The sequence below is a fragment of the Acomys russatus genome, chromosome 14, assembly GCF_903995435.1.
Source record: "Acomys russatus chromosome 14, mAcoRus1.1, whole genome shotgun sequence".
NCBI classification, from domain to species: Eukaryota; Metazoa; Chordata; class Mammalia; order Rodentia; family Muridae; genus Acomys; species Acomys russatus.
In genome coordinates, this window is record NC_067150.1 from 46,679,789 (window position 1) to 46,701,227 (window position 21,439).

The 21,439-nt window shown below is 51.9% G+C and overlaps 1 protein-coding gene across 1 annotated transcript in view; it reads left to right on the forward strand.

Moving 5' to 3' along the window:
- The window catches only part of Tmem266 (transmembrane protein 266), a 116,972-nt gene that overhangs the window by 92,021 nt on the left and 3,512 nt on the right, over positions 1–21,439 (forward strand). The window contains exons 7-9 of the mRNA XM_051156487.1: positions 112–250; positions 2,824–2,939; positions 15,929–16,118. Coding sequence (XP_051012444.1) covers positions 112–250; positions 2,824–2,939; positions 15,929–16,118 — 445 coding nt within the window. The remainder of the gene's footprint in view (positions 1–111; positions 251–2,823; positions 2,940–15,928; positions 16,119–21,439) is intronic.

Below are 21,439 nucleotides of genomic sequence, written 5' to 3' on the forward strand. Positions count from 1 at the left end.
AGGCAGCAGGAGGTGGGGTGAACTTGCAGTAGGCACAGGCTATTTGGAGAGGCTGCTCTCCAGCCTGACACACAGCCTGACCTGGAACACTGAAGTACACTCCTTCCTCAGGTGTTTGATGGGGCTGTGATCATCTTGTCCTTGGCCCCGATGGTGGCCTCCACTGTGGCTAACGGACCCAGGAGCCCCTGGGATGCCATCAGCCTCATCATCATGTTCCGGATCTGGCGGGTGAAGAGGGTCATTGACGGTGAGTACCCTGAGAGGGGGGTCATGAGGAGGCAGGTGCTGCAGCTGTCCACTTGAGAAAGGGGGACTCAGTGCTACAGTCCAGGGGGAGAATGAGGGTTGGGCGTATGTGACCCATAGCATTGAGAAATCCAAGGCTGCTCTGACCTACACAGTCATGTGTCACACTTACACCTGAGCACTCACTTCCCAGCCAATGCAACTAGTTATTTGGGAGTTTGGTTTTGGAGGGTTTCTTAGGGTTTCATTTTTTTGTTTGTTTGTTTGTTCTTTTTTCTCCTTTGTTTTTGTTTTTGACATAGAGTCTCAATTCACAGCCTTGGCTGTCCTAGAACTTGCTGTGTAGACCAGGCTGGCCTTTAGCTCACAGAGATCCACCTGCCTCTGCCTCCCAAGTAAAGGTTGGGATTAAAGGTGTGTACCACCACGCCCAGCTCTGATGAAACTCTGTACTGTGTGTATGCAAGGCCAGCCTTCACATATGACTAGAAACCTCAACCCTGAAGAACAGTGTCATGAAACTGGGACATGGTGGAGAGGGTAATGACACAGAGAGGTCCTCTGGTGTCATCTTAGGGAAATGAAAGAAGACCCAAGTCACTGGGCACCCAAAGGTGGTCCTCTAACGCAAAGGGCGTGGCTGGGAGGCCCAGCTCTATAGCCCTACCAGGGTGTGTTGTCTTCCTCTCCAAAGAGTCGGTGCTCCCCAAGGACCTCCATGCCCTCTCCTCACCAGGAGGCCCCTCAGAGGACTGTCAGAACACAGTGTAGAACCACTACAGTGGATGCTAAGGTTCTTTCCAGCCCTGAGCTTGGACTGCAATGATAGAGTTCTTCCAAAAGGATCTGCTTGACAGGTGTATGGCAGCGGGATGACTTCCTGGGGGAGGGCAGCCTCTCCCCTCCCCCTTGAACATGAGGACAGTGCTTCATTTCCACGCTTGGTCGTGGCTATCACTACATTACAGCATTTTCACTGAGCTAGAATGTGGGGGATCCACCCAACTTAGGATGGGGTGGCTCGAGGAGCTCACCCAACACATTCTTCTCACTTGAGAGATGGAGAAACTAAGTCAAAGAAGGGTTAAAGGGTCACACTATGACTGGTACTCAGAACCATGATTGAAGCCCAGGACACACACACACTCACATACACACACACACAGAGTGAAACACACACACACACACACATGCAGAGAGACAGATACAGAGACCGTCAGACAGACATACAGAAACAGTAAGACAGAGATACATACATATACACAAAGTGAGGTGCACACACACACACACATATACACAGAAAGAGACAGAGAGAAATAGTATGATACAGACAGACAGACAGACAGACAGACACACACACACACACACACACACAAACGTCAGTGGTTTGATTCATCCCTCCTGCTCAGAGGGTCCTGTTCTGGGCTCTGTCCGGTGAGACCACCTGCTTCCCTCAGAGCAGGAGCAGTGCCTTTGGATCCTGCCAGCTGTGCACAGCTGCGCATTCCTCACCAGCAGAGGCTGGCAGCATCCTTTGAGCCTTCTTCTCCTCAGATCACACTTGCTGAACTAAGGAGTGCTAATTTGCCATTCTCACCCTGGGTGTGAACTGGTCTCAGGAACAGCCCAGGCAACAGCAGTTAGGGCCAGCTTGGAGGTTGGAGGCTGTAAGTACTCAGTCTGCCCTTCTCGGGGTGTAGCACGGTCTAGAATGCAGTGGCAAGAGACACGTGTGACCTGTGACTGGCCAGTCTGAAAAACTGGGAAGGGCTGGGCTTTGGAAGGTGTGAGACCTTAGGGGGTAAAGTGCAGAGGTCAAGGTCAAGATCTGGAGTTGATCTTGAGACTTCTATGGGTCCTAGAGCTGCTAACCCCCAAGTGGGGGAGGGGGTGTGCTACTGTTCTCTGAGAAATCATGGAGACTCCATAATCAGAGTCCTGCCTTTCTCCTCGGTGACTTGCTGTGTATCAGAAGCAGGAAAATCGGAAGGAGAAACCCAGGTGATCACAGGTTTCCACACAGCCTGAGCTTACTTCTTTCTAATGGAAGCCTGTCGAAAATGGCTGGTGTCACTCACTTCCTGTCTACTCAGTGTGCTTAAAAAAAAAAAAAAAAAATCACTTTCTGTTTTGTCGCTCTGCTGCACATACCATGCTTCTCAGAGTCCGAGGTGGCTGCACCAGCGCTAACCACCACTCATCCTAGCCAGGAAGGATGAAAGAAGAAAATACAAAGCAAACGGAGCCCCTCAACTAACTGCTGTCCGTTTGTCTGTCTGTCTGTCTTTCTGCATCCCTACCCACTGCCTACCTCAGAACTAGCCTTTATCGATGGATTGTCTCCAGAAACCAAAAAGTCTACATTCAGTTGTACCCCACGCCCACAGGACGTGAGGTCCCCATCTCTGCCAGGATGTGTCCTGTGGACACCTGCAACTCTAACGGAAGCTAGAATGTCATCACTCTTGGTGGTTGTGCCTGGATTTTTTTTTTTTTTTAAGCTGCTGCTGGCTGGATGCTGGGCTTACCTCCCCTGAGCCCAAGCCCAGCTCTTCACACGGCTCTTTCTTCCAGCCTACGTCCTGCCAGTCAAGTTGGAGATGGAGCTGGTGACGCAGCAGTACGAGAAGGCCAAGGCCGTCCAAGACGAACAGCTGGAGAGACTGACGCAGATCTGTCAGGAGCAAGGGGTAACGCGTTCAGATCTGCCCGTTTTTGTCCAGACCTTGCTGAGGACCCTGTAATGTCACGAAGTCAGAGCTTGGGGACTGAAGTCAGGGAGCAAGCTCAGCCCCTGAAGATAGGCCTCGCTCAGCTCCCCACCCATGCCCAGCCCTAGCCTACACTCCACTCCCCGCGGACCTCAGTAAATGTGCGACTCCTCAGCCACAAATTCCCACAGCTGATACATGTGGGAATCTGTGGGATAGCACTACAAATTGATCCTAGGAAATGTCCCCACAGGATTGTGTACACACACACACACACACACACACACACACACACACACACACACACACACACACACACACACGCACAGAGAGAGAGAGAGAGAGAAACAGAGACAGAGACACATGAGAGAGGGGGAGGACAGAGGGAGGGAGGGAGAGAGAGGAGAGAGAGAGAGGAGAGAGAGGAGAGGGAGAGAGAGAGAGAGAGAGAGAGAGAGAGAGAGAGAGAGAGAGAGAGAGAGAGAGAGAGAGCGCATCTTCAAATCATCCCCTTGGAATGTCTGAACCAGTTCTTTTTCTGAACTTTGGGAACATGGCCTTTTGTTCTTACAAAGTGTTTCTGAGGGACAAGAAGAGCCATTGTGGACTCAACCCTCAGCACATTGTCCAGGGGTCCCTTGGGCTATGGCTGTCCTTATGGGGCTCTATTCTGAAAAGACAACCATGCAGCCCCTAAGGGACTCTCCAGCTCCACTCAGTTCTCTCACCGGTATACCCAGCCTGCTCACCAGGGCCCTGCTCCATGCCAGACATGTGCTAAGCACCATAAATACCATTCCAGATGGGCTATGGTCCAGGCTTCTCCTCCTGGGAGCTTTGGGAAACTGCATTTGGTGGCCAAAGCATATACAGAGACCATGTGGTTCCATGCATGCCTCACAGGGACCCGGTAGGGGAGGCTTTGTAGAGAAGCTGACCTGAGCGGAAGAGAGCAGGCAGGAGGCCCAGCATGAGAGTGGGGACTGAGCTGGGCAGCAGATCTCATGCCCCTTGTGAACTAGGGAAGGCCGCAGGAGGGTAGGGATGGGTTTGGGGTGTGGATGGGGGGTTCTGGGCTGATCAGGGGAAAGAGGAAGTGGCTCTGTGGAAGTGTTCATCTTCCATGGATCTTTCTGGCTGCTTCTGGAGGGTGGGTAGGAGGGGACAGGTAGAGACAGGAAGCCTGAGTAATAGCGATCACCTGGGTAAGAGCAATCACCTGGGTAAGAGCAGACCTTGGTTTAGGCTGGGAGTCTGGCACACTGAGAGGGGGCCAGCTGGAAGTGGGACCCAGAAACCAACCCAGAGTGGGTCAGGGAGCTCCTGGTCCCCTGTGCAACAGGAAAACGCCACTGCTGTTGGTAACTTGAGAGAGTCAACACAGTGCTGCCTTGCTCCTCCTAAACATACAGACGCCCAGCAGAGAGCACAGCCCTGCCACAAGCCACCGTCATTCACCGTCATCCACACAGGTGCTCCATGGCCAGGAAGAAGGCATAATGGCCAACTCACATATCCCATATCGCATATCCTGTGTCCTGTGCCAAGTCATTCCCCGCATGTAGGCTCTCTCCTCGAGGCCTTGGGAAGGGAACTCCCTCAGAGTCTGTACAGGAAAGAGTGATAAATAAGGAAGGCTAGGTAGTGCCATCTGGAAAAGAGATGAGCAGAAATGAACTGTTTTAATTTAAAAAGCACCTGAAACCTGTCCTGTTAGTTAAGATTATCGAGCGGGACAGACAGCTGGGGTCCCTGTGGGCCGGGCCGGGGTTGGGGAGTGTGTGGACTCGAAGATCAGGGCTCAGTTCTACGGAGAGAGTAGGAAGCAGGCCACTGATCTCCGAAGCCACAGGCCAGAGACAGCACCTCATTGGCAGACAAGCCACTGTTTGAGACTTGACCAGGCAACAGATGCGCTGAGAGGAGTGAGTGTCAGCCATGTGGTTGGGGCAGCGTGGGAGAATGATCAAGAATACCCATTAGGGAGAGACTTGCTTCCAAGCCAGCCCTGTTGCTTAGTGGCTTTGTGGCTTGGGCACTGATGGGACCTTGGTTTTGATCATCTGGAAAATGGAGATAGTAATAAAATCCTCAAAGGATGGTTCTGAGCTTTAAATACTGACTAGTGGGGGCTCACTCAAACGGCCTGCACACATACCTGCTTTATAAATAAACCTGAGAAGTGGCTTGCCCACGTAACCCTCTTAGAGCCAGGGACAGATCTCGGCATCCCACCTCTGATGCTCTTCTCTCCCAGCCCACCTTGTTGGGGGGCCACTCCTTACCACGTGTTTTCTGTTCAGGCTCTGTGAAAATATTGCTCTGAGCTGGTGGTGCATGCCTGCGCCAGCATTCACGGGCAGAGACCTGTGAACTCAAGGTCAGCTTGGTCTAAGTAGTGAGTTCTCCACCTGAGCTACATAATGAGTGAGACCCTGTCTCAGAAAAGATGAAAGACCATTGCGCATATCAGGCATGGGGTAGCGTGATCCACACCAGCCAAAGAGCAGCCCCTTGCAAGCGCTGCTCAGGCTTCTCAGTAATCTATAGTGTTTTCAGAACGTCCAGCCTGCTGTCCACCCAGCGCTGCAGCAGCCCATCATCCTAGTCATTGCCACAGCTCTTGTCTCTCACAGCTGAAGCTCCGACAGAGCATAGTTAATAGGAGCCTTCTCCAAGTGGGAGTCATGTGTGCCGCACACAGAGAAACTGACCTGTAAATGTGAACCACACAGGTTTCTTGTTTGATTGATGGTTGACTGACTGATGGATTGGTTTTTGGAGATGTAGATTTCACTGTGTAGCTCCGACTGACCTTGAACTTAAGACCCTCCTACCTTCATTTCCCCAGCACTCAGGGCAGACTATCCCACTTTGCTCACTCCTTTAAATATACTTACAGAAATATTTGCTATGGTTTCATGCATACTAGTTCTTTTTTTTTTTTTTTAAGTGTTTTTTTTGTTGTTGTTGTTTTGTTTTGTTTTAGTAGTTTTAGGTTTACAGAGTTCCCACAGACCCTGTGCAGGGTCACCCGTTGCTGATATCTTGTATTTGTAGCATTAATTACAATGAATGATCCAATACTGGATGTTTGTATGTATTCAAATTACATCCATTCCAGGGTCCACGGTCCATTTCGGTCCTCCTGTCTTCTTAGGGGCCTCTCTATGACAGCGCCTCACTCTTTCTTTGTCTCAACAACTTTGATGGTTTTGAGGGCACTGGCTGGGTGTTTTGTAGGGGTCTCCCTACTAAGATTTGTGGAGGTTTTCTCTTGGTGATATTGTTTGGAAGGAAGCCTGTAGAGGTAAGGTGCTATTCTCACCCAGAATGACAAGGGCACACACTATCAGCCGGATGCTGGCCTGACCACCTAGCTGAGGCTGTTAGGTTTCTCTATTATAAAAATTCATTTGTTCTTTGCTTCGTGGCATCTCATTTCTTACCACAGGCCACAACCAGCATGCCCCAGAGCCCTTCACACCTTAGATGAAAAGCCTGTGACAGCATTGGTCCAGTCTAGGATTTGACAGGTGAGGAAACTGAGGCCCATGGAAAGAGAGTGTCACAGAGCTTGAGGAAATGCCAGTCTCTGGGCTCTTTGCACACATGCGCATGTGCGCACTCGTGTGCGCGCGCACACACGCACACACACACACACACACACACACACACATCACATGAAAGCTCAGGTCTGGAGAGAAGAGTCACTATTTTCCCTCATGATCCCTTCCAACCGTTTGACACCTTTTTATTCCTCAGAGTCCTGTGAGGAAAGGGGAGCTTAAAGGACCCTGTTGGGGGAAGACTCTCCGTAGTCTATCTTGCCTCTGGACCCTGGCCAGCTCTTTGCATCTGTTGCTGCATGTGCACTCTCCTCACAGCCCTCAATTGTGAAGGCCTCTATCTACGCATGCTCTTCCCTGACAGGACAGCAGCCAGAGTTCTAATCCCTTCTAGATTAGATCCATCCCCTGGATGGATGCCAGAGGAAGTGGCTGGTGGGCCGTCCTTCAGGAAGGCAGTGTGGACCAGCCCCCATCTCTCTCTCAGTCCTGGCTATTTCAATTATCAATGGCATGTTAGGTTAGTGGTTCAGTCGATGTGGCACTGTGTTCTTCTGAGTCATCTTACAACCACTTCTGAGAGTTCATGCTTGCCGATGCCCAGGCTCCTGCTGCAATTCAGAAGCAGAGTCCAGAGCCCCATCCTATCTGCTCTTTGTCCTTCCAGCCTTGCGACAGCATGTGGCCCAAGCTAGTGCAACCTGGCACACTTAGGGAGTTAGTGTTCACCTCTGTAGGATCCCAGGGGAAGTGGAGTGCTCCCTCCCCGGCCACACTCACCTTGAGATTTTGGGAAAATCCTGATGGTCTGGGGATCACTGTAGGGTGACTTGGGGCCAAAGCAGTCCCATGGTACCCGTGTACTCCTTAGTACAGCTTAGACCCTGGGAAAGGATCAGTTCCCAAGAGAAGCATCCAATGGGCGGCAGACTAAGGGTGCCAAAGGTTTGTTTATGGGAGTCGCCAGCAAGCTGGTTCCGATCTTTGCTTCACCAGCAACTGTTGTTTCCCCCCTATCTCCTGGGCACCCAGCTTCTTCATTGAAAATATGAAGCCCACAAAGTTGTTATTGCATGGGTGCTGTGAGGGAGCAGTTTAATTGAGTGACATGTATGGAGGCTCTTGGTGTATGAGAATACAAATATTCCTGAATGGATTTCCGTAACGGTCACTATTTACAAATGCACCATCAAATACATGATGTCCTTTGACTCTGATGCTCAAGATTGCCAGGCTAGGCTTTATTAGTCCCTCTACAGGGACCCCTAAAGAGAAAGAGTCGCTATACAGTCACCTAACCTATAAAATGAAGCTGGTGGGCTCACAACCCTCTTGTATAGCGGGAGGCACAGTTTCAGTCACCAAAATCCTCCCTGTAAGAGACTGTGTCCTTGGCCAGTTTCCCTAAGAAAAAGATGACAATCCCCACCCAAGCTCTATGCATGTCTAAGGCAGAGAAGGTAGAAGGATACACACGTCTGTGCTCACGTGCAGGAGCGAGGGCAGGCTTTGTGGGTACAGAGGGTTGGGAGTGAAGCAAATCATCTCCTGTCCTGGCTTGGTCTGGTCCTGATGCTGAGAACCCTGAGCAAAGCTCATAGCTCTATATAAACCTTGCTCACCTTTGAGCCTGTGCCTAGAGCTCAGAGAATGGGTCAAAGGGCAGGAATAACAGAAGCACATATTCTATACTGCCTCCACAGTGGCTTATTCTAGAGAGTTCCTTCCTTCTCTGCAGAAGTCTCAGGCCCCACTTTTTCAGCACAATAGCCTTTGTTACCTGGGCTTTTCAAATTTTTCACTGAGAGACGTAAAGTTGTGTGTTTTTTTTTTAACATGGGAAGTGGTTTGTAAAACAGCTGATAGCTTTAGTGACAAGCCTATTTAGCTGATAAAATTAGCCATCAGAGAAATAACATATGTTATCCTTTTACTATAATTTAAATTTATGGCCATCTACCAGTCATCTCCACATTGGATGGAAAGGGGCCAAGGTCGATCTCAGCCTCACCCTGCTCCTAAATCATTAGTTCGCAACCGTCTCCTGATTTTCATTGTTACCAACAATGGCCAAGCTAATGGAGATAAACATTGGATGCCATCCCAGCAGCAGGGCAGCCTGTGCAGACGGCATTGGCAGAATGGAGCCAAATGACTGCTACTGCATTAGATGCCATCGAGCTGCTGGCCAAAGAGTGCATCGATCAGGATGCGGCCCATGTCAACTGGACTCTGTGGCCAGCCCATTAAAGGCAGAGGAGGCTGGGTGTGGCCACCGTGGAAGGGCCTGCCTCACCACTCCATGAATGCACACTCTGGAGCTCTCCCTGGATCCCTGTTGATCAGGTTGGGTTGTTAGATTGGAAATACTTGCTTTAATTTTTTTTTTTTTCCCCTAGCTTAGGGATGGGCTTTTGTGTAATGTTTGCTAGAGGAAGAGCTGCTTTATTTTGTCGTCAAAGGCACGGTGCACCTACCGTGGTCAGAGGCCAGGCTCTTGTGAGCTCTGGAGATGCTAGGGCACATGTATTTCTATTGAATGTTTTTAGTGGTTGAATGCAGGGTGTGTGTGTGTGTGTGTGTGTGTGTGTGTGTGTGTGTGTGTGTGTGTGTGTGTGTGTGTGTGTGTGTGTGTGTGTGTGTGTTGGGGGGGGCTCACCTATCCTGCTTAGGAGTACCTGAAGTTTCTCCTTCCTTCCTTCCTTCCTTCCTTCTTTCCTTTCTTCCCTCTCTCCTCACCCTTCCTCCTACCCTCCCTCAGAGTTTCTTGGCTAGATCTGACTGATAGTTTTGATTACTTTGTGAAGCTTGGGCCAAGGCAGGTGGTGAGGGTGGTAGTGAGCACACTCACTCAGTATGCCCCTGAGCCACACTAACACGCTCAGCAAGCCTCTGCCCCTGAGCCACACTAACACGCTCAGCAAGCCTCTGCCCCTGAGCCACACTAACACGCTCAGCAAGCCTCTGCCACTGAGCCACACTAACACGCTCAGCAAGCCTCTGCCACTGAGCCACACTAACACGCTCAGCAAGCCTCTGCCCCTGAGCCACACTAACACGGTCAGTAAGCCTCTGCCCCTAGCCACACTAACACGCTCAGCAAGCCTCTGCCACTGAGCCACACTAACACGGTCAGTAAGCCTCTGCCCCTAGCCACACTAACACGCTCAGCAAGCCTCTGCCACTGAGCCACACTAACACGCTCAGTAAGCCTCTGCCCCTGAGCCACACTAACACGCTCAGCAAGCCTCTGCCCCTGAGCCACACTAACACGCTCAGCAAGCCTCTGCCCCTAGCCACACTAACACGCTCAGCAAGCCTCTGCCCCTGAGCCACACTAACACGGTCAGTAAGCCTCTGCCCCTAGCCACACTAACACGCTCAGCAAGCCTCTGCCACTGAGCCACACTAACACACTCAGCAAGCCTCTGCCCCTAGCCACACTAACACGCTCAGCAAGCCTCTGCCACTGAGCCACACTAACACGCTCAGCAAGCACTCTGCCCCTGAGCCACACTCTCAGCTAAGTGATTTATTGCTTCTTTCCCTTTCGTTCATTCTTCTCCACTGGGGCTCCAATTGTGTGTGTTTCACGTCTTGCACACCCTTTTCTCCTACTGGCTCTCCCTCCTCCCCCTATAAGTTTTGGGGTTTTTTGTTTTGTTGGGTTTTCGAGACAGGGTTTCTCTGTGTAGCCCTGGCTGTCCTGGACTTGCTTTGTAGACCAGGCTGGCCTTGAACTCACAGCGATCGCCTGCCTCTGCCTCCTGAGTGCTGGGTGCACCACCATGCCCAAGGACCTGCCTTCCATCTTAAAGCTCAAGAACTCTCCCTCTCTCTGCCCAGGCTGCTGTAACGCCACCTGAGTTTTCCTTTACATACGGCATAGTCAAGCATGGTCATTAAGGGAGTAGGGAGCCCAGGCTGGTCTGGAACTTGCCTTCTTCTGGCCTCAGTTCTTCCCGTGATGCAATTCTGGGTGTGTGCCACTGCTCCTGGCTCACTTCCTTCCACGTGTCTACTCACCATTACTTTTAGACCCTTACACATTAGCTTGAACACTCATACACGTGTGCTTCTTTCTCTTGTCCTGCGTGACGAGGCTTTCCTGCATCCTCGCATGGCGGGCCAGTCTCAGTGTGTGCTGCACGGTTGGTGACGCGTGTGAGGGTTCTGGATTATGCTATCTTTCTTAAAGAGTCAGTCTTCTGGGGAAGGTTTGCAGCAGCAGCAGCAGCAGCAGCAGAGTCAGCCCTCATGACAACACTGAGGGTTAGCGGATATGGAATTTCATTAGCCCACCCCAACCCCAAACCCGGGGTCCCGGGGCAAGACTCAGAACTCCGCCAGTCCATTTGTCTTGAAGTGGATTGGAAGTGAAGTGAAGCCCAGAGGGCCAATCCCGTGTGGTGGAAGGGATGGGCTAAGACCGCAGGCCCCCTCCTCCGGGCTGGCTCAGTTCCTTGTGAGGACCTCATGCTCTTCCCCAGCTGCCACCAAGCTGGCCTGGCCTCTGTTTGGCTCATCCACCCTTCCTATCCCCAAGGCTCTAAGTTCCCTGACACAAGGTCATGGAGGCTGATTGCCAGAGGCAGGGGCTCCCACACTGCATCTCGCCTTCCCTTTCCCCTAGTGCCCAACACACACGCTTCCTCCCAACCCCAGACCTCAATTAACTCATCCAGCTAATAGCACCCTGACATTCCTCTGACAACCCTTCAGTCAGCTGGCAGTGTGTGTTGGGGGGGGGGGCAGCACTGTACTGTACGTAGTCGTGTCGAGTGTCAGCATCTGAGGGTCTCGCTGGGACACATTGAGAAACCCTGAGGGGCTGTCTCAGCCAGTGACCAGAGTAGAGTGCCATCTGGCCCATCAGCAGTTCTCTCATAAGGAGTCGGTCATTCTTACACAGGGTGAAGCCTTAGAGCACCCAGCCATCCTACGTCCTCTTGACGTGAAGCATCTAAAACCTGCCTCCCACCCAGCTCAGAGCCACACAGCTTTAATCCCAGCACTCGGGAGGCTGCTCTCTCTCTCTCTCTCTCTCTCTCTCTCTCTCTCTCTCTCTCTCTCTCTCTCTCTCTCTCTCTCTCTCTCACTCTTATTGCAATACACACCATGTAGGGACACTGTCACCTCTTAAATCGATTCTCTTGGCTTTCTTCTTATCTCTTCTGTCTCGCTTTCATCTTCCTCTAAATCTGGCCATCTCTGGGCTGGACTGCCACTGCAGTAGGCCCCGGTGGGCATCGCTGCATCTCACCTTCTCCACCCTGCAGTCAGCATGGTGCTCACTCTATCTGGGTCACAGCACCAATGGCTGCCGCTCTGTCCTGTATGAACATTTCCTGCTGTTTCCTGCTGCTCTTTAAATAAAGACCAAAGTCCCCGATATATCTCACACGGGTTACATGGCTCTGCCGGGCAACCTTTGCAGCCTCCGCAGCCTACTTGCCTGCTGACCCTGCATCTGATATAGTCCTCCTATGCCTTAGGCACTGCCACGGGACTAGCCATGTGCTTCTCAGCAGAGATGTGTCCCTTGCAGTGGCACAAGCCATCTCCTCCCTTGGGAATCACCCAGGACTCACCTCTAAGCCACGGTAGGCATTTTCATTCCAAAGCATGTAGCTGAACTCTAACATGGCCCCTACCTCACTTCTGCATGAAGAATGAATGAATGAGAAAATTACATGGACTTGGTGTTCTCATTTTCAGTTCAAAACTTGTTTCCGAGCATATGTGGTCTTGGCCTGGGCAGGCCCTGACCTCCGCCTGGCTGGCCTGAATTCCAGTGAGACTTCGCAGAGCAGCTCCGTATCGATTACAGGCCATCAATAATGCATCTGTTCAGAGGGGCCTAGGAAGCCATTAGCTGGGCCTGCAGACTCTGATGCATGGCCTTGGAGAAATCAGTTGCGTGTGCCCATGGGAAGTTCCCATCAGCCTAGGCAAGAGGGCCTCCATCCCCACAGAGCTGGGGAAGATTACCTCATGGACTCCCTTGACCTTCAGGACCTTGTTTCTAGAGAAGTGGCCCCTCACCCCCTGGAAAGAAAATAATATATATATATAATTTAAAAGGCCACCATAAAGTTTTCAAGCCATATTCTCGTTCTCTGCAACTGCCAGCCCATTTACGGGCTGGGTTGTTGAGGTCCAGCGTCTCCAGTCAGAAGCTGGGACTGGGGCTGGGACTATGCCAGGGTGAGGGATCCATAGCCGACCCAGGTTTGGAGTATAACAAGGAGCTACAGTCCTGTGTGGCCATGGGCTCAGAGCATGCTCGCTAGTGGAGGGGGAGATTCTTGAATCTAGTGGGTGTGTAGCCAGGATCAGGACTTAGTCTTTGGCCAAAATCTGGGCTCAGTGTTTGTGGCGAACTTTTTGTCTCTGCTTTGGGTTAAAGTTGAAGCTCGGGCTATAGCCAGAGTTAGGCTCCATCAGAAACCACAAGAACGAAGAAGCTGACTAGTCCACTTCATTTACTTGCCAGTGTCTGAGGGCCTCCTGGGCGTACACACAGCGTGTAAGGCCTATGTTGGTGCACCGTGGCTCTTATTGGCTTGGGAGAACTTATGCCCAACTTCTCTTGGTGTACCATGACATTGCGCTAATAGATTGAAATCAACCAGGATGGGTAGGTGCACTGCACTACAGATAGGGGCATACACTGCAAATCGAGTAGATTTTGCTTTTGTTAGTTAGTTTTTGTGTTTTTTTTTTTTTTTTTTTTTAATGTTTTGTCTTTTGCATGCAGACTAGAAGGTTTCCTCATGGCATTTTTGTAACTATTAAGGTTTTGTTTCTGTTTAGTGGCACACTACGGTGGTGGTAAACTATAAAGTAATGAATGGTCTTAACAGAAAATGGGGAAGGCTGCACATTTGCATCTGATCTGCATCTGAATGCACCTGCCTCTCTGATGCCACTAAAATGAGAGTTGAAGAGAGAATCCAAATGAGTAGAACGTAGGAAACTGTGAGTCTTGTAGGCTGGATCAAAGAGGATACCGATGTCAAAGGATTTAATGAAATGGATGAAATACTGACTCATATATAAGGACAGAGGATTTGTAGCTGAGGAAAGGGACCAGTTCTGCCCTCAGAACCCCAGCAATTCTGGAAGGAGAGGGATGTTGTGTGAAACATCAGGACCAGGGGGCTAGGTGAAAGTCTACACAGCAATCTAAACTACTCCATGGCTCATCTAGTCGGGAAGCCACACCCTACCCCAAAAGGAGCCATGGGTTTGTCCTCTGGAGAAATGGAACCAGAGGCTCAGCACATAAGCCCTGGGCTGGGCAGCTGCCTGAAGGGAGAGACACAGGCTGAACTAAGAGTTGAAAGAAAGTGCCCCTCCCTGGTGATGGCCCCTGACCTGCGCCCAGTGTAGAAGCACCCACCCAGAGGCCCGTCCCTGACTGAAGGTTAATGAATTCTCTAGAAACATGAGTGACACCACCATGCATATACTAACACTGGGAGCTGCCCAACACTCAGCCACTGCTAGGCCATTCCAGTGTGAGTGAGTAAATGCCCTCGGTTGTGCTCATGTTCAACTTTCATAAAAACAAATGAATTGGAAATGAAAGTAGGGCCTGGGGGCATGGCACAGTTGGTAATGTGGTTGTCTAGAGTGCAGGGAGCTTTGGGGGTCCAGTCCCAGAGCAGCAGGGAGCCAAGCACAGTAGCATCCCGGCACTCAAAAGGTGTGGGCGAAGCATCTGAAGGAGAAGGTGAGTTTGAAGCTAGCTGAGACTATATGGGGCCCTGTCTGAGAAGGAAGAAAGGAAGGTGGGGGGGAGGGGCCAAAGTGTCTGAATACAATCAGTGTGATGCAGAGAATTCAAAGAGGCTGCCATAGGTGGGAGACCAGGAAAAGCCCCTCTGAGGGGAGACCAGGCATGTGATCTGGGACCAAGGGAGCAGCAGGGAAGTGCCTTGTGCCTTTACAGAACAGCCAAAGGAGACGAGAGGGGAGGAGATGAGGTCGGCAGTGTGGGCAGGCTCACACTGGAGGCTTTTCAAGCCAAGGGCAGGGAGTTTGGGCTTTCTCCCACGTGTGGGAGCAAAGCAGTAAGACGGGACAGGGGTGTCATCTGACTTAGGTTTTCCAGGGTAAGGACATGTGGCTGTCAGACGATGACCAGCCATAGAATGGGAGATGAGTGAGTGAGCAGCCTAAGGGAGCACTTGAAACTGGCGCTGGGCAAGGGAGTGGGTTGGATGAGAGGAAACAAGGAAGGAAGGAAGGAAGGAAGGAAGGAAGGAAGGAAGGAAGGAAGGAAGGAAGGCAGGCGATTTTTGACTGTAGCTAACGAGATAAAACCACCTGCAGAACAGGTCTGCAGAGACAACGGAGTGCTGTTTTGACTGGGAACATAGTGTTAGTATGCAGGCAGCTGGAGGTCCCAGGCTGACATTTTAGTAAGGGGGCTAGGAGGCAGATAGGCTTTGGGGCCTCATGGACAAGTAGGTAATTGGCACTCTGGCCTGTGTAGAGAGGGTGCAATGTGCACCTTGAACACTAGGTGGCAGTGAATACTCACTACCGCTTAGCATACACAGACCCTTTGTCCTACACCCAGCCGTCCCAGTAAAATTTGGAGTGATCTATCTCAGTCACAAACCTAAGAGACATTTAGAAGCCTTTGTAAGACGCTTTCCAACAATGATGATGGTGGTGGCTGTGGTACTGTTTTGTTTTGGTTTGTTTGTTTGTTTGTTTAACCAGGTCTTCAGTAAGGAACATAAAACTCAGGAACAAAAATGTGTTAACAAACCAGGAAACCAAGACCAGAGAAAGTGAAAAAACCTTCCGAATATTACAAATCCCAGTACTAACTGGAGAGCCATCTCCCACAACTCATGCAAGAGGGAAACGGGTATCACTGGGAGACAAATAAGCCGGACCAGCATGTTTGTGAAGCCAGAGTGCTCCAGTGTGGAGCCTCCTGACTTCTATTAAGCTCACCTGCCCAAGGCAGCGTCTGAGGAGGCTTTCCTTTCATTCCTTTGAGGCCCACAAGTAGCTAAAGGCAGGTTCAAATCCAGATGTCCTGACAACCGGTCCAGTGTTCTTCCTACAAACTACAGCTGTCTTTATATTTACAGCCATTTTCTTCATGTAGGGCCTGAAAACGGTATTTGGAGACAGAGGGTCACACTTAACGGTTTGTAAGTTTCTCGTATGTTATGTAGCTGAGAGCTCACACAGAGGACAGTGTCCTGCCTTTGGGTGCTCAGCCCTTTGACCCTCACATCCTACTCTGCCACCCAGGTGCTAAGCGCCTAGTGAGACTGCAAGCCCCTGACCTTCCCACCGGTGCCACCCTACCACCATCCCCACCCGAACCCGGGCAAGCGCGCCCACCCACAACCCTTCTACCTCTCGCAGTTTGAGATCCGACAGCTGCGTGCGCACCTGGCACAACAGGACCTGGATCTCGCAGCTGAGCGGGAGGCGGCACTGCAGGCCCCACACGTGCTGAGCCAGCCACGCAGCCGCTACAAGGTGGTGGAGGCCGGGACGTGGGCCGAGGAGACAGCTGGAGAGAGCATCGTGGAGGAGCTGAGGCCCTCTCAAGGTGGGCATGTGGTCCCCCAGAGTCCCAAGAATTCCTCCCTCACCTCACCCCCGGTCTCTGCACAGAGAGACTTGGACATAGGCGTCCAGGAGTTGGACCACTTGCAGGTCTGTGCTTTTTTATCTGCCCCTTACTTGCGACCTGTGGTGGCACTCAGAAGTCAGTGAGTGCCCTCAGAGGCCAGGAGGAGCGGCTAGCCAGGGGATCTTGACACACACTAAAAAGTATTCAGATCTAGTAAAGCCATTGAAAGGCCTATTGGGAATTAATAGTCGTTAGTTCCCTTGTACTTGGGGGGAAAACAAAACCTGACAAAAGGAAGGCAGGCTTATCATACTGGGAGAGCCGCAGGGGTGGAGTGGACGCCTTGTAGCTCCAGGCAGGAACCAGATGAAAATTGGTACTGGCTCTCTTCCTGTCTTGCCTCTGGAGCCTCAGCAAATGGGATCGTGCCACCCACTGTTAGGATGGTCTTCCAAGCTCTTAGCCCAGGCTAGATACTCCCCTACTGACCTCTCTTCAGTTCAGAACCTCTGGTGCCTAGAGGTTTGTCTCCTGGGTGGTCGTACATCCTGCCAAACTGACAGCCAACGTTAACCATCACAGTGGTTGAGCCAGACTCCTAGTTGGTGGCCTGAGACCTTCCTAGCGGACTGCCACCTACCAGGGCCCAGAGGAGAAGTCCAGGAAGCCGCACTGCCTGGCTGCATGGCTTGAGGCCTTGGTGATCTCACCTCCAGCCTCCTCCACTGAGGCACAGGAGGTGTGAGGAGTCCAGTAGTGGGAACATCTCCACCTCCACCTCCAGCATGTCACTCCCTGACTTCACGCCTTAACTGGCTCCCTGGGCTCTCTCTGGAAAATGTCCATGTCCTTGGAGTAGCGTGGTCACTTGTTAGATGCCTGTAGCAAAATGCCTCATAGTTCAGGAGGCTACAGGTCTGAGCTCAGGGTGTCCCTCGCTCTTCTGTAGCTCTTGGCAGTTGTTGGCAATCCTTGGAGTGTGGAAACACCACTCACCCTCTGCCTCCATCTTTACATGGCATCTCCCTTTCTGTCTGTGTCCAGACCCCCTATTTGTGCAGGGTCCCCCCCACTCTAATATGACCTCATCTTCACTAATGGCGTTGCAATCGTGTTGTTTCCAGATAAGCTCACATCCTGGTAGCAGGAATTGAAACGTCAATATAACACGTTGAGGAGGGATATGTCTGTGCACTCAGCAACAGATGCTACGTGAGAGCCCTTCCTCGCCCACCCCTGCTCTATTACCCCTGTGGCAGCCCTCAATACCTTCGTCTCTTTTGATGCACACTTACCTTGTGTGCTGCAGCCACCCCCACACAATTCAGCCCTCTGTCTGCATGGTCACAACTGTCCCCAGAGCCCTCAGTGGCACAGCCCGTGCCTCTGAAGCCGAGGGCAGAACATGGGGCGGGGGTGGGGGGCAGCTGTGAGGCTGTGAGAAGCTTCCATGATTCATGGCCTGAAGTAGTCCAGGGACTCAGGACATCTCCCAGCTGATTTCTTGCTGAGCAGGAGCCATGTCCAGGGTGGGATTTCCATGACAGTAGAAAATTACAATCAGATGAGCGAAGAGCATTCTGGGCCACTCTGAAGATTAAGGAAGGGCACTGTTTGTTAGTAGCTGTGACCTCCAGGCTAGCAGGGCTTGGAGGCCCCTCTGCATGCACAATCGGACACAGACAATGCAGGCGTTAACCTGCAGACATAGCAATGAGTCACAGGAGCCTTGGGACATGGCCAGTATCACCTCCGCATGGCTGTCACTCCTTGAATGGGGGAGGGTTGCTGGGGATAGCAAGAGTGCGTGCTCCAGCCCCAGCCCAGCCATATCCCTCTGAGAGGGAAGAGCATCCCGAAGTTCCCAATAGGTCCCAGTCAGACAACATCAAGGGCCTTCTGTTTAGACTTGCTTTAGCACAAATCATTTTTAAAACCTGGGCTGCAAAGTTCCAGGCTTTGGGGCCTGCCAAGTTCACAGTGCCCCTGTCTAGTCATTAATACTTCTCTCCCAAATTTATTAGTCTTGAAGCGCACCCATAACTTATGAATTACAGCTTCTGGTGGGAGCGCTACAGATTTCACCATATATCACCACTTTGGCATATTACCCTCCCCCCCCCCCCCCCCCCCGCTTGCTGCACCAGTGTCCAGAGCAGCAGCCACAGAGGTGCCTCTGCCCAGTCTGCCCTTGGCCTTCCCTCTGCCAAGCAGCAGGGAACAGGAAGTTGAGCTGGCTGCCCTTGGAGAAGACAGGGTCTATGTGCTGGTTGAACACAAGGTACCCTTGCTGGCCCCTATAAAGTGTTGAGGACCCTAGGAGCCCCAAGGCTTGTTAGACCTGAGAAATCCTCACCCAGAGTAGTATTTGAAGTAGCCTGAATGAGTTCGGGGATCCAGGTCTGCCTTTGGATCCCAACTGGGCCTTGAAGGTCACTTAGCTTCCCTGAGGAGGGCTAGTGTCATGACCTGTACAGTCACCTGAGGCCCTGGGCTCAAGCTCCTGCTCTTGCCCTCCAGAAAGATTTGGTGTTTTTTGAGCTCCGATGTTCAGCAGCTTGTCAGGTCTCAGAGTCCCTGAAGCTCTTCCCTGAGAAAGCCTGGGGGCTCAGGTGTGTGCCCTGCCATTAGACAGGGCATTGCCGCAGGTGCCCTGGCGATGTCAGCATCTCAGTGAGTGCCACTGAGCTGTGGAGGAGTGGGAGAGTGGGAGCAGGAGTGGGGTACAGCCTCTTGGGCTTTGAGATGTGTAGGTCTTTCTCAGGCCCCCCTTGCCACTCAGCCCCATGGAACACAGCCTGTCTCTTCATCTGCAGGAGGCTTGGCCCAGTCAGCTCACCAGCCTTCCTACCTCTGCCTTGACCAGCAGGTCTGGAGCTCTGACCAAGGCAGTCAGTGCCAACTCTGGACTCAGGTTTTGCAAAAACGGGCTGGGTTTGCAGAGTGCTCCCTCCTAGGGATGAGTGTCAACCCCAGAAGCCAACAGGGATGCTGTGGGCCAAGGGCTCAGACAGGACTGGCTGTGTGTATCCACTCACACCGGTGGGTCTGTATAGCTCCCCAGAAGCTTTGCCTGCATCATCCCCATTTTATAGGTGAGGAAGCAGAAGCCCAGAGTGGCTGAGAGATTTGCCTAAGACCACACAGCAAGTGTCCAGACTGTTTTCCTGTGAAGCCTATGTTTGCACCTTCTCTTCCCACAATCAAGGTCTGTGAGGTTCCATCCTCAGGGACCTGCTTCCGCAAACCCCTAGGCCTCCTTAGTGGAGGGAAAAAAAAATCAAACCAGACCTTTGTGGGAGGGGCTTGTTATTAGGTGGAAGGTGGGCTGCGCTGTGGGAAACTGGCTGTGTGGTCAGGTATTCCTCAGCCCCAAACCCCAGCCTCATACCCAAGGACACATGCTGAACACTTTAGGGAACATTTCATGGTGGCTCTGTGGCCTCCTGAGTGGGAGGCTTGGAGGGCCTGCAGATGTGTGACCTGTCCAGACTCCTGTCTTGGCACTTGACATATGTTACACCAAAGTACTGAAGGAAATGGGTGTCATGTGGTTCCTGTTCTTAAAAGCTTAGTATCCCCTGTATGGATAGGGATGAAGGCTCAGCATGAAGTATGTAGTTCCGAGGCCAGCACTAGAGGAGACAGGGTAGACCTCCTGTGTAGCATGGGCCTAGAACAGGGGCAAAGAGCACACCCTGAACAGGACCCCGGCGGCTACTCAGGGACCAGCCTTGATAGCTAGTACATTCAGAAAGTAAGTGATCATTAAACCTGGAGAAGAAGCCATGAGGTCCCACCTAAGTCTGGAAGTAAGGCCTCAGTAGAAGGGTCGAGGTCCCTTGACCAGTTAAGTTACAGGCTAGATGAGAGCTGGGGTATTAAGGAATGTGAGGAGGCACTTGAAGGAGCCAGGGTCTCTGTTGGGGTAGGGACCCCACTCACCAGTGTGAAGGCTGGATGAGCTGGGGGGAGAAGGCATGAATTCTGCTGTGGACCTGTTGAGTCACAGGGAGCTGGAGGTCATCCAGGAGCTGCCCAGGGACCAGCGCTCAGGAGAGAGGGCTCGGCTGAAGGTTACCCACCTGACTGAACTCCTTTTTATCAGCAGCCTGGTGAAGCTATGGCATCCTCAAACACGTAGTCAGTGGAGTAAGGAGACAACGCTTAGGCACTTTGGCGGCTGAGATGTAGGATACCTGCAGCAGGCTGCTTAACAAGCTGCAACTCCAGGCTACCACCACCCACCCACCCACCCCAGGTCTGGGATGGTGGTGAGGAACCGGGGTAGAGCTCACAGGAGTGCAGTGTATTGAAGGCCTGGCCGGGGCCATGCCTACAGAGGAGAAGCCAGGCATCTGCTGCCCAGGACGTTGGCGTGAGTCGGCAAATGCAGTTGCTAAACACATTTGCAGGGTATAGGTTGTTGTGGGGGGATAGCTATGCCAGGATCAGGACAAGTATGTTAAGCAATCACAGCCTGGTGGGGATGACAGTCACGATGGGTGTATCTTTTGGTTTTTCATGTGCAGGGCAGTTTCAGGCGCTGTAAAGCCTTGTGTGTGGTAGCCATTTATTTCCCAGTGAGATGGGAAACCCCTGTTTTACTGAAGGGTGGATGTCTCCCACCTTCCCAGACCTTGACCTGACCCCCACCCCCAGGCAGGAACGCCTTGCTTTAATCGTTGGCAGAGGGCCAGACACACTGTGGCCCTGAAGAACACAGAAGAACGGGGAGTTGCCCAATAACAGCTGGTCATTACAGACTCTCAGGGAGGTAGATTCTGAGATTTTTCCTCAGAGTGCAGACCAGTGAAGAGTCCTGGGCTGACAGGAGGCATGATTCTTCTCTGGGAGCTGGGGGGAGGGGCAGGGGGAAATGGGATGAGCCAGATGATTCTGGAACTTTCCTGGGGTTTCAGGACCATCTATCCATATAGCCCAGCTACATCAAAGTCTGTAAGAGCCTTGCTAGGGACCCTCATGTAACAAATGAAGAAACTGACGCTAAGCAAGGAGACATCACCTGATGAAGCTTTAGGGCCAATGGTAGCACCAGAAAACAACACCTAACTGAACAACTCCTGCTGCCTGATCCAGGGGACCCAGTGTCCCTGCACCGCCCATGGCTTGCTGGGAAGTCACTTCTGCTTCCCAGTGCAGTGGCAGAACTGGACTGCAATTATAGTAAAGGCCACAGAGAATCTGTGCTAGCTAGTGCCCGAGCCAGCCTGAGCCCCACCCTCCACTCGGCATTAATGCTGAACACACCTCTGACCGCAGGCATTTTCAAGATC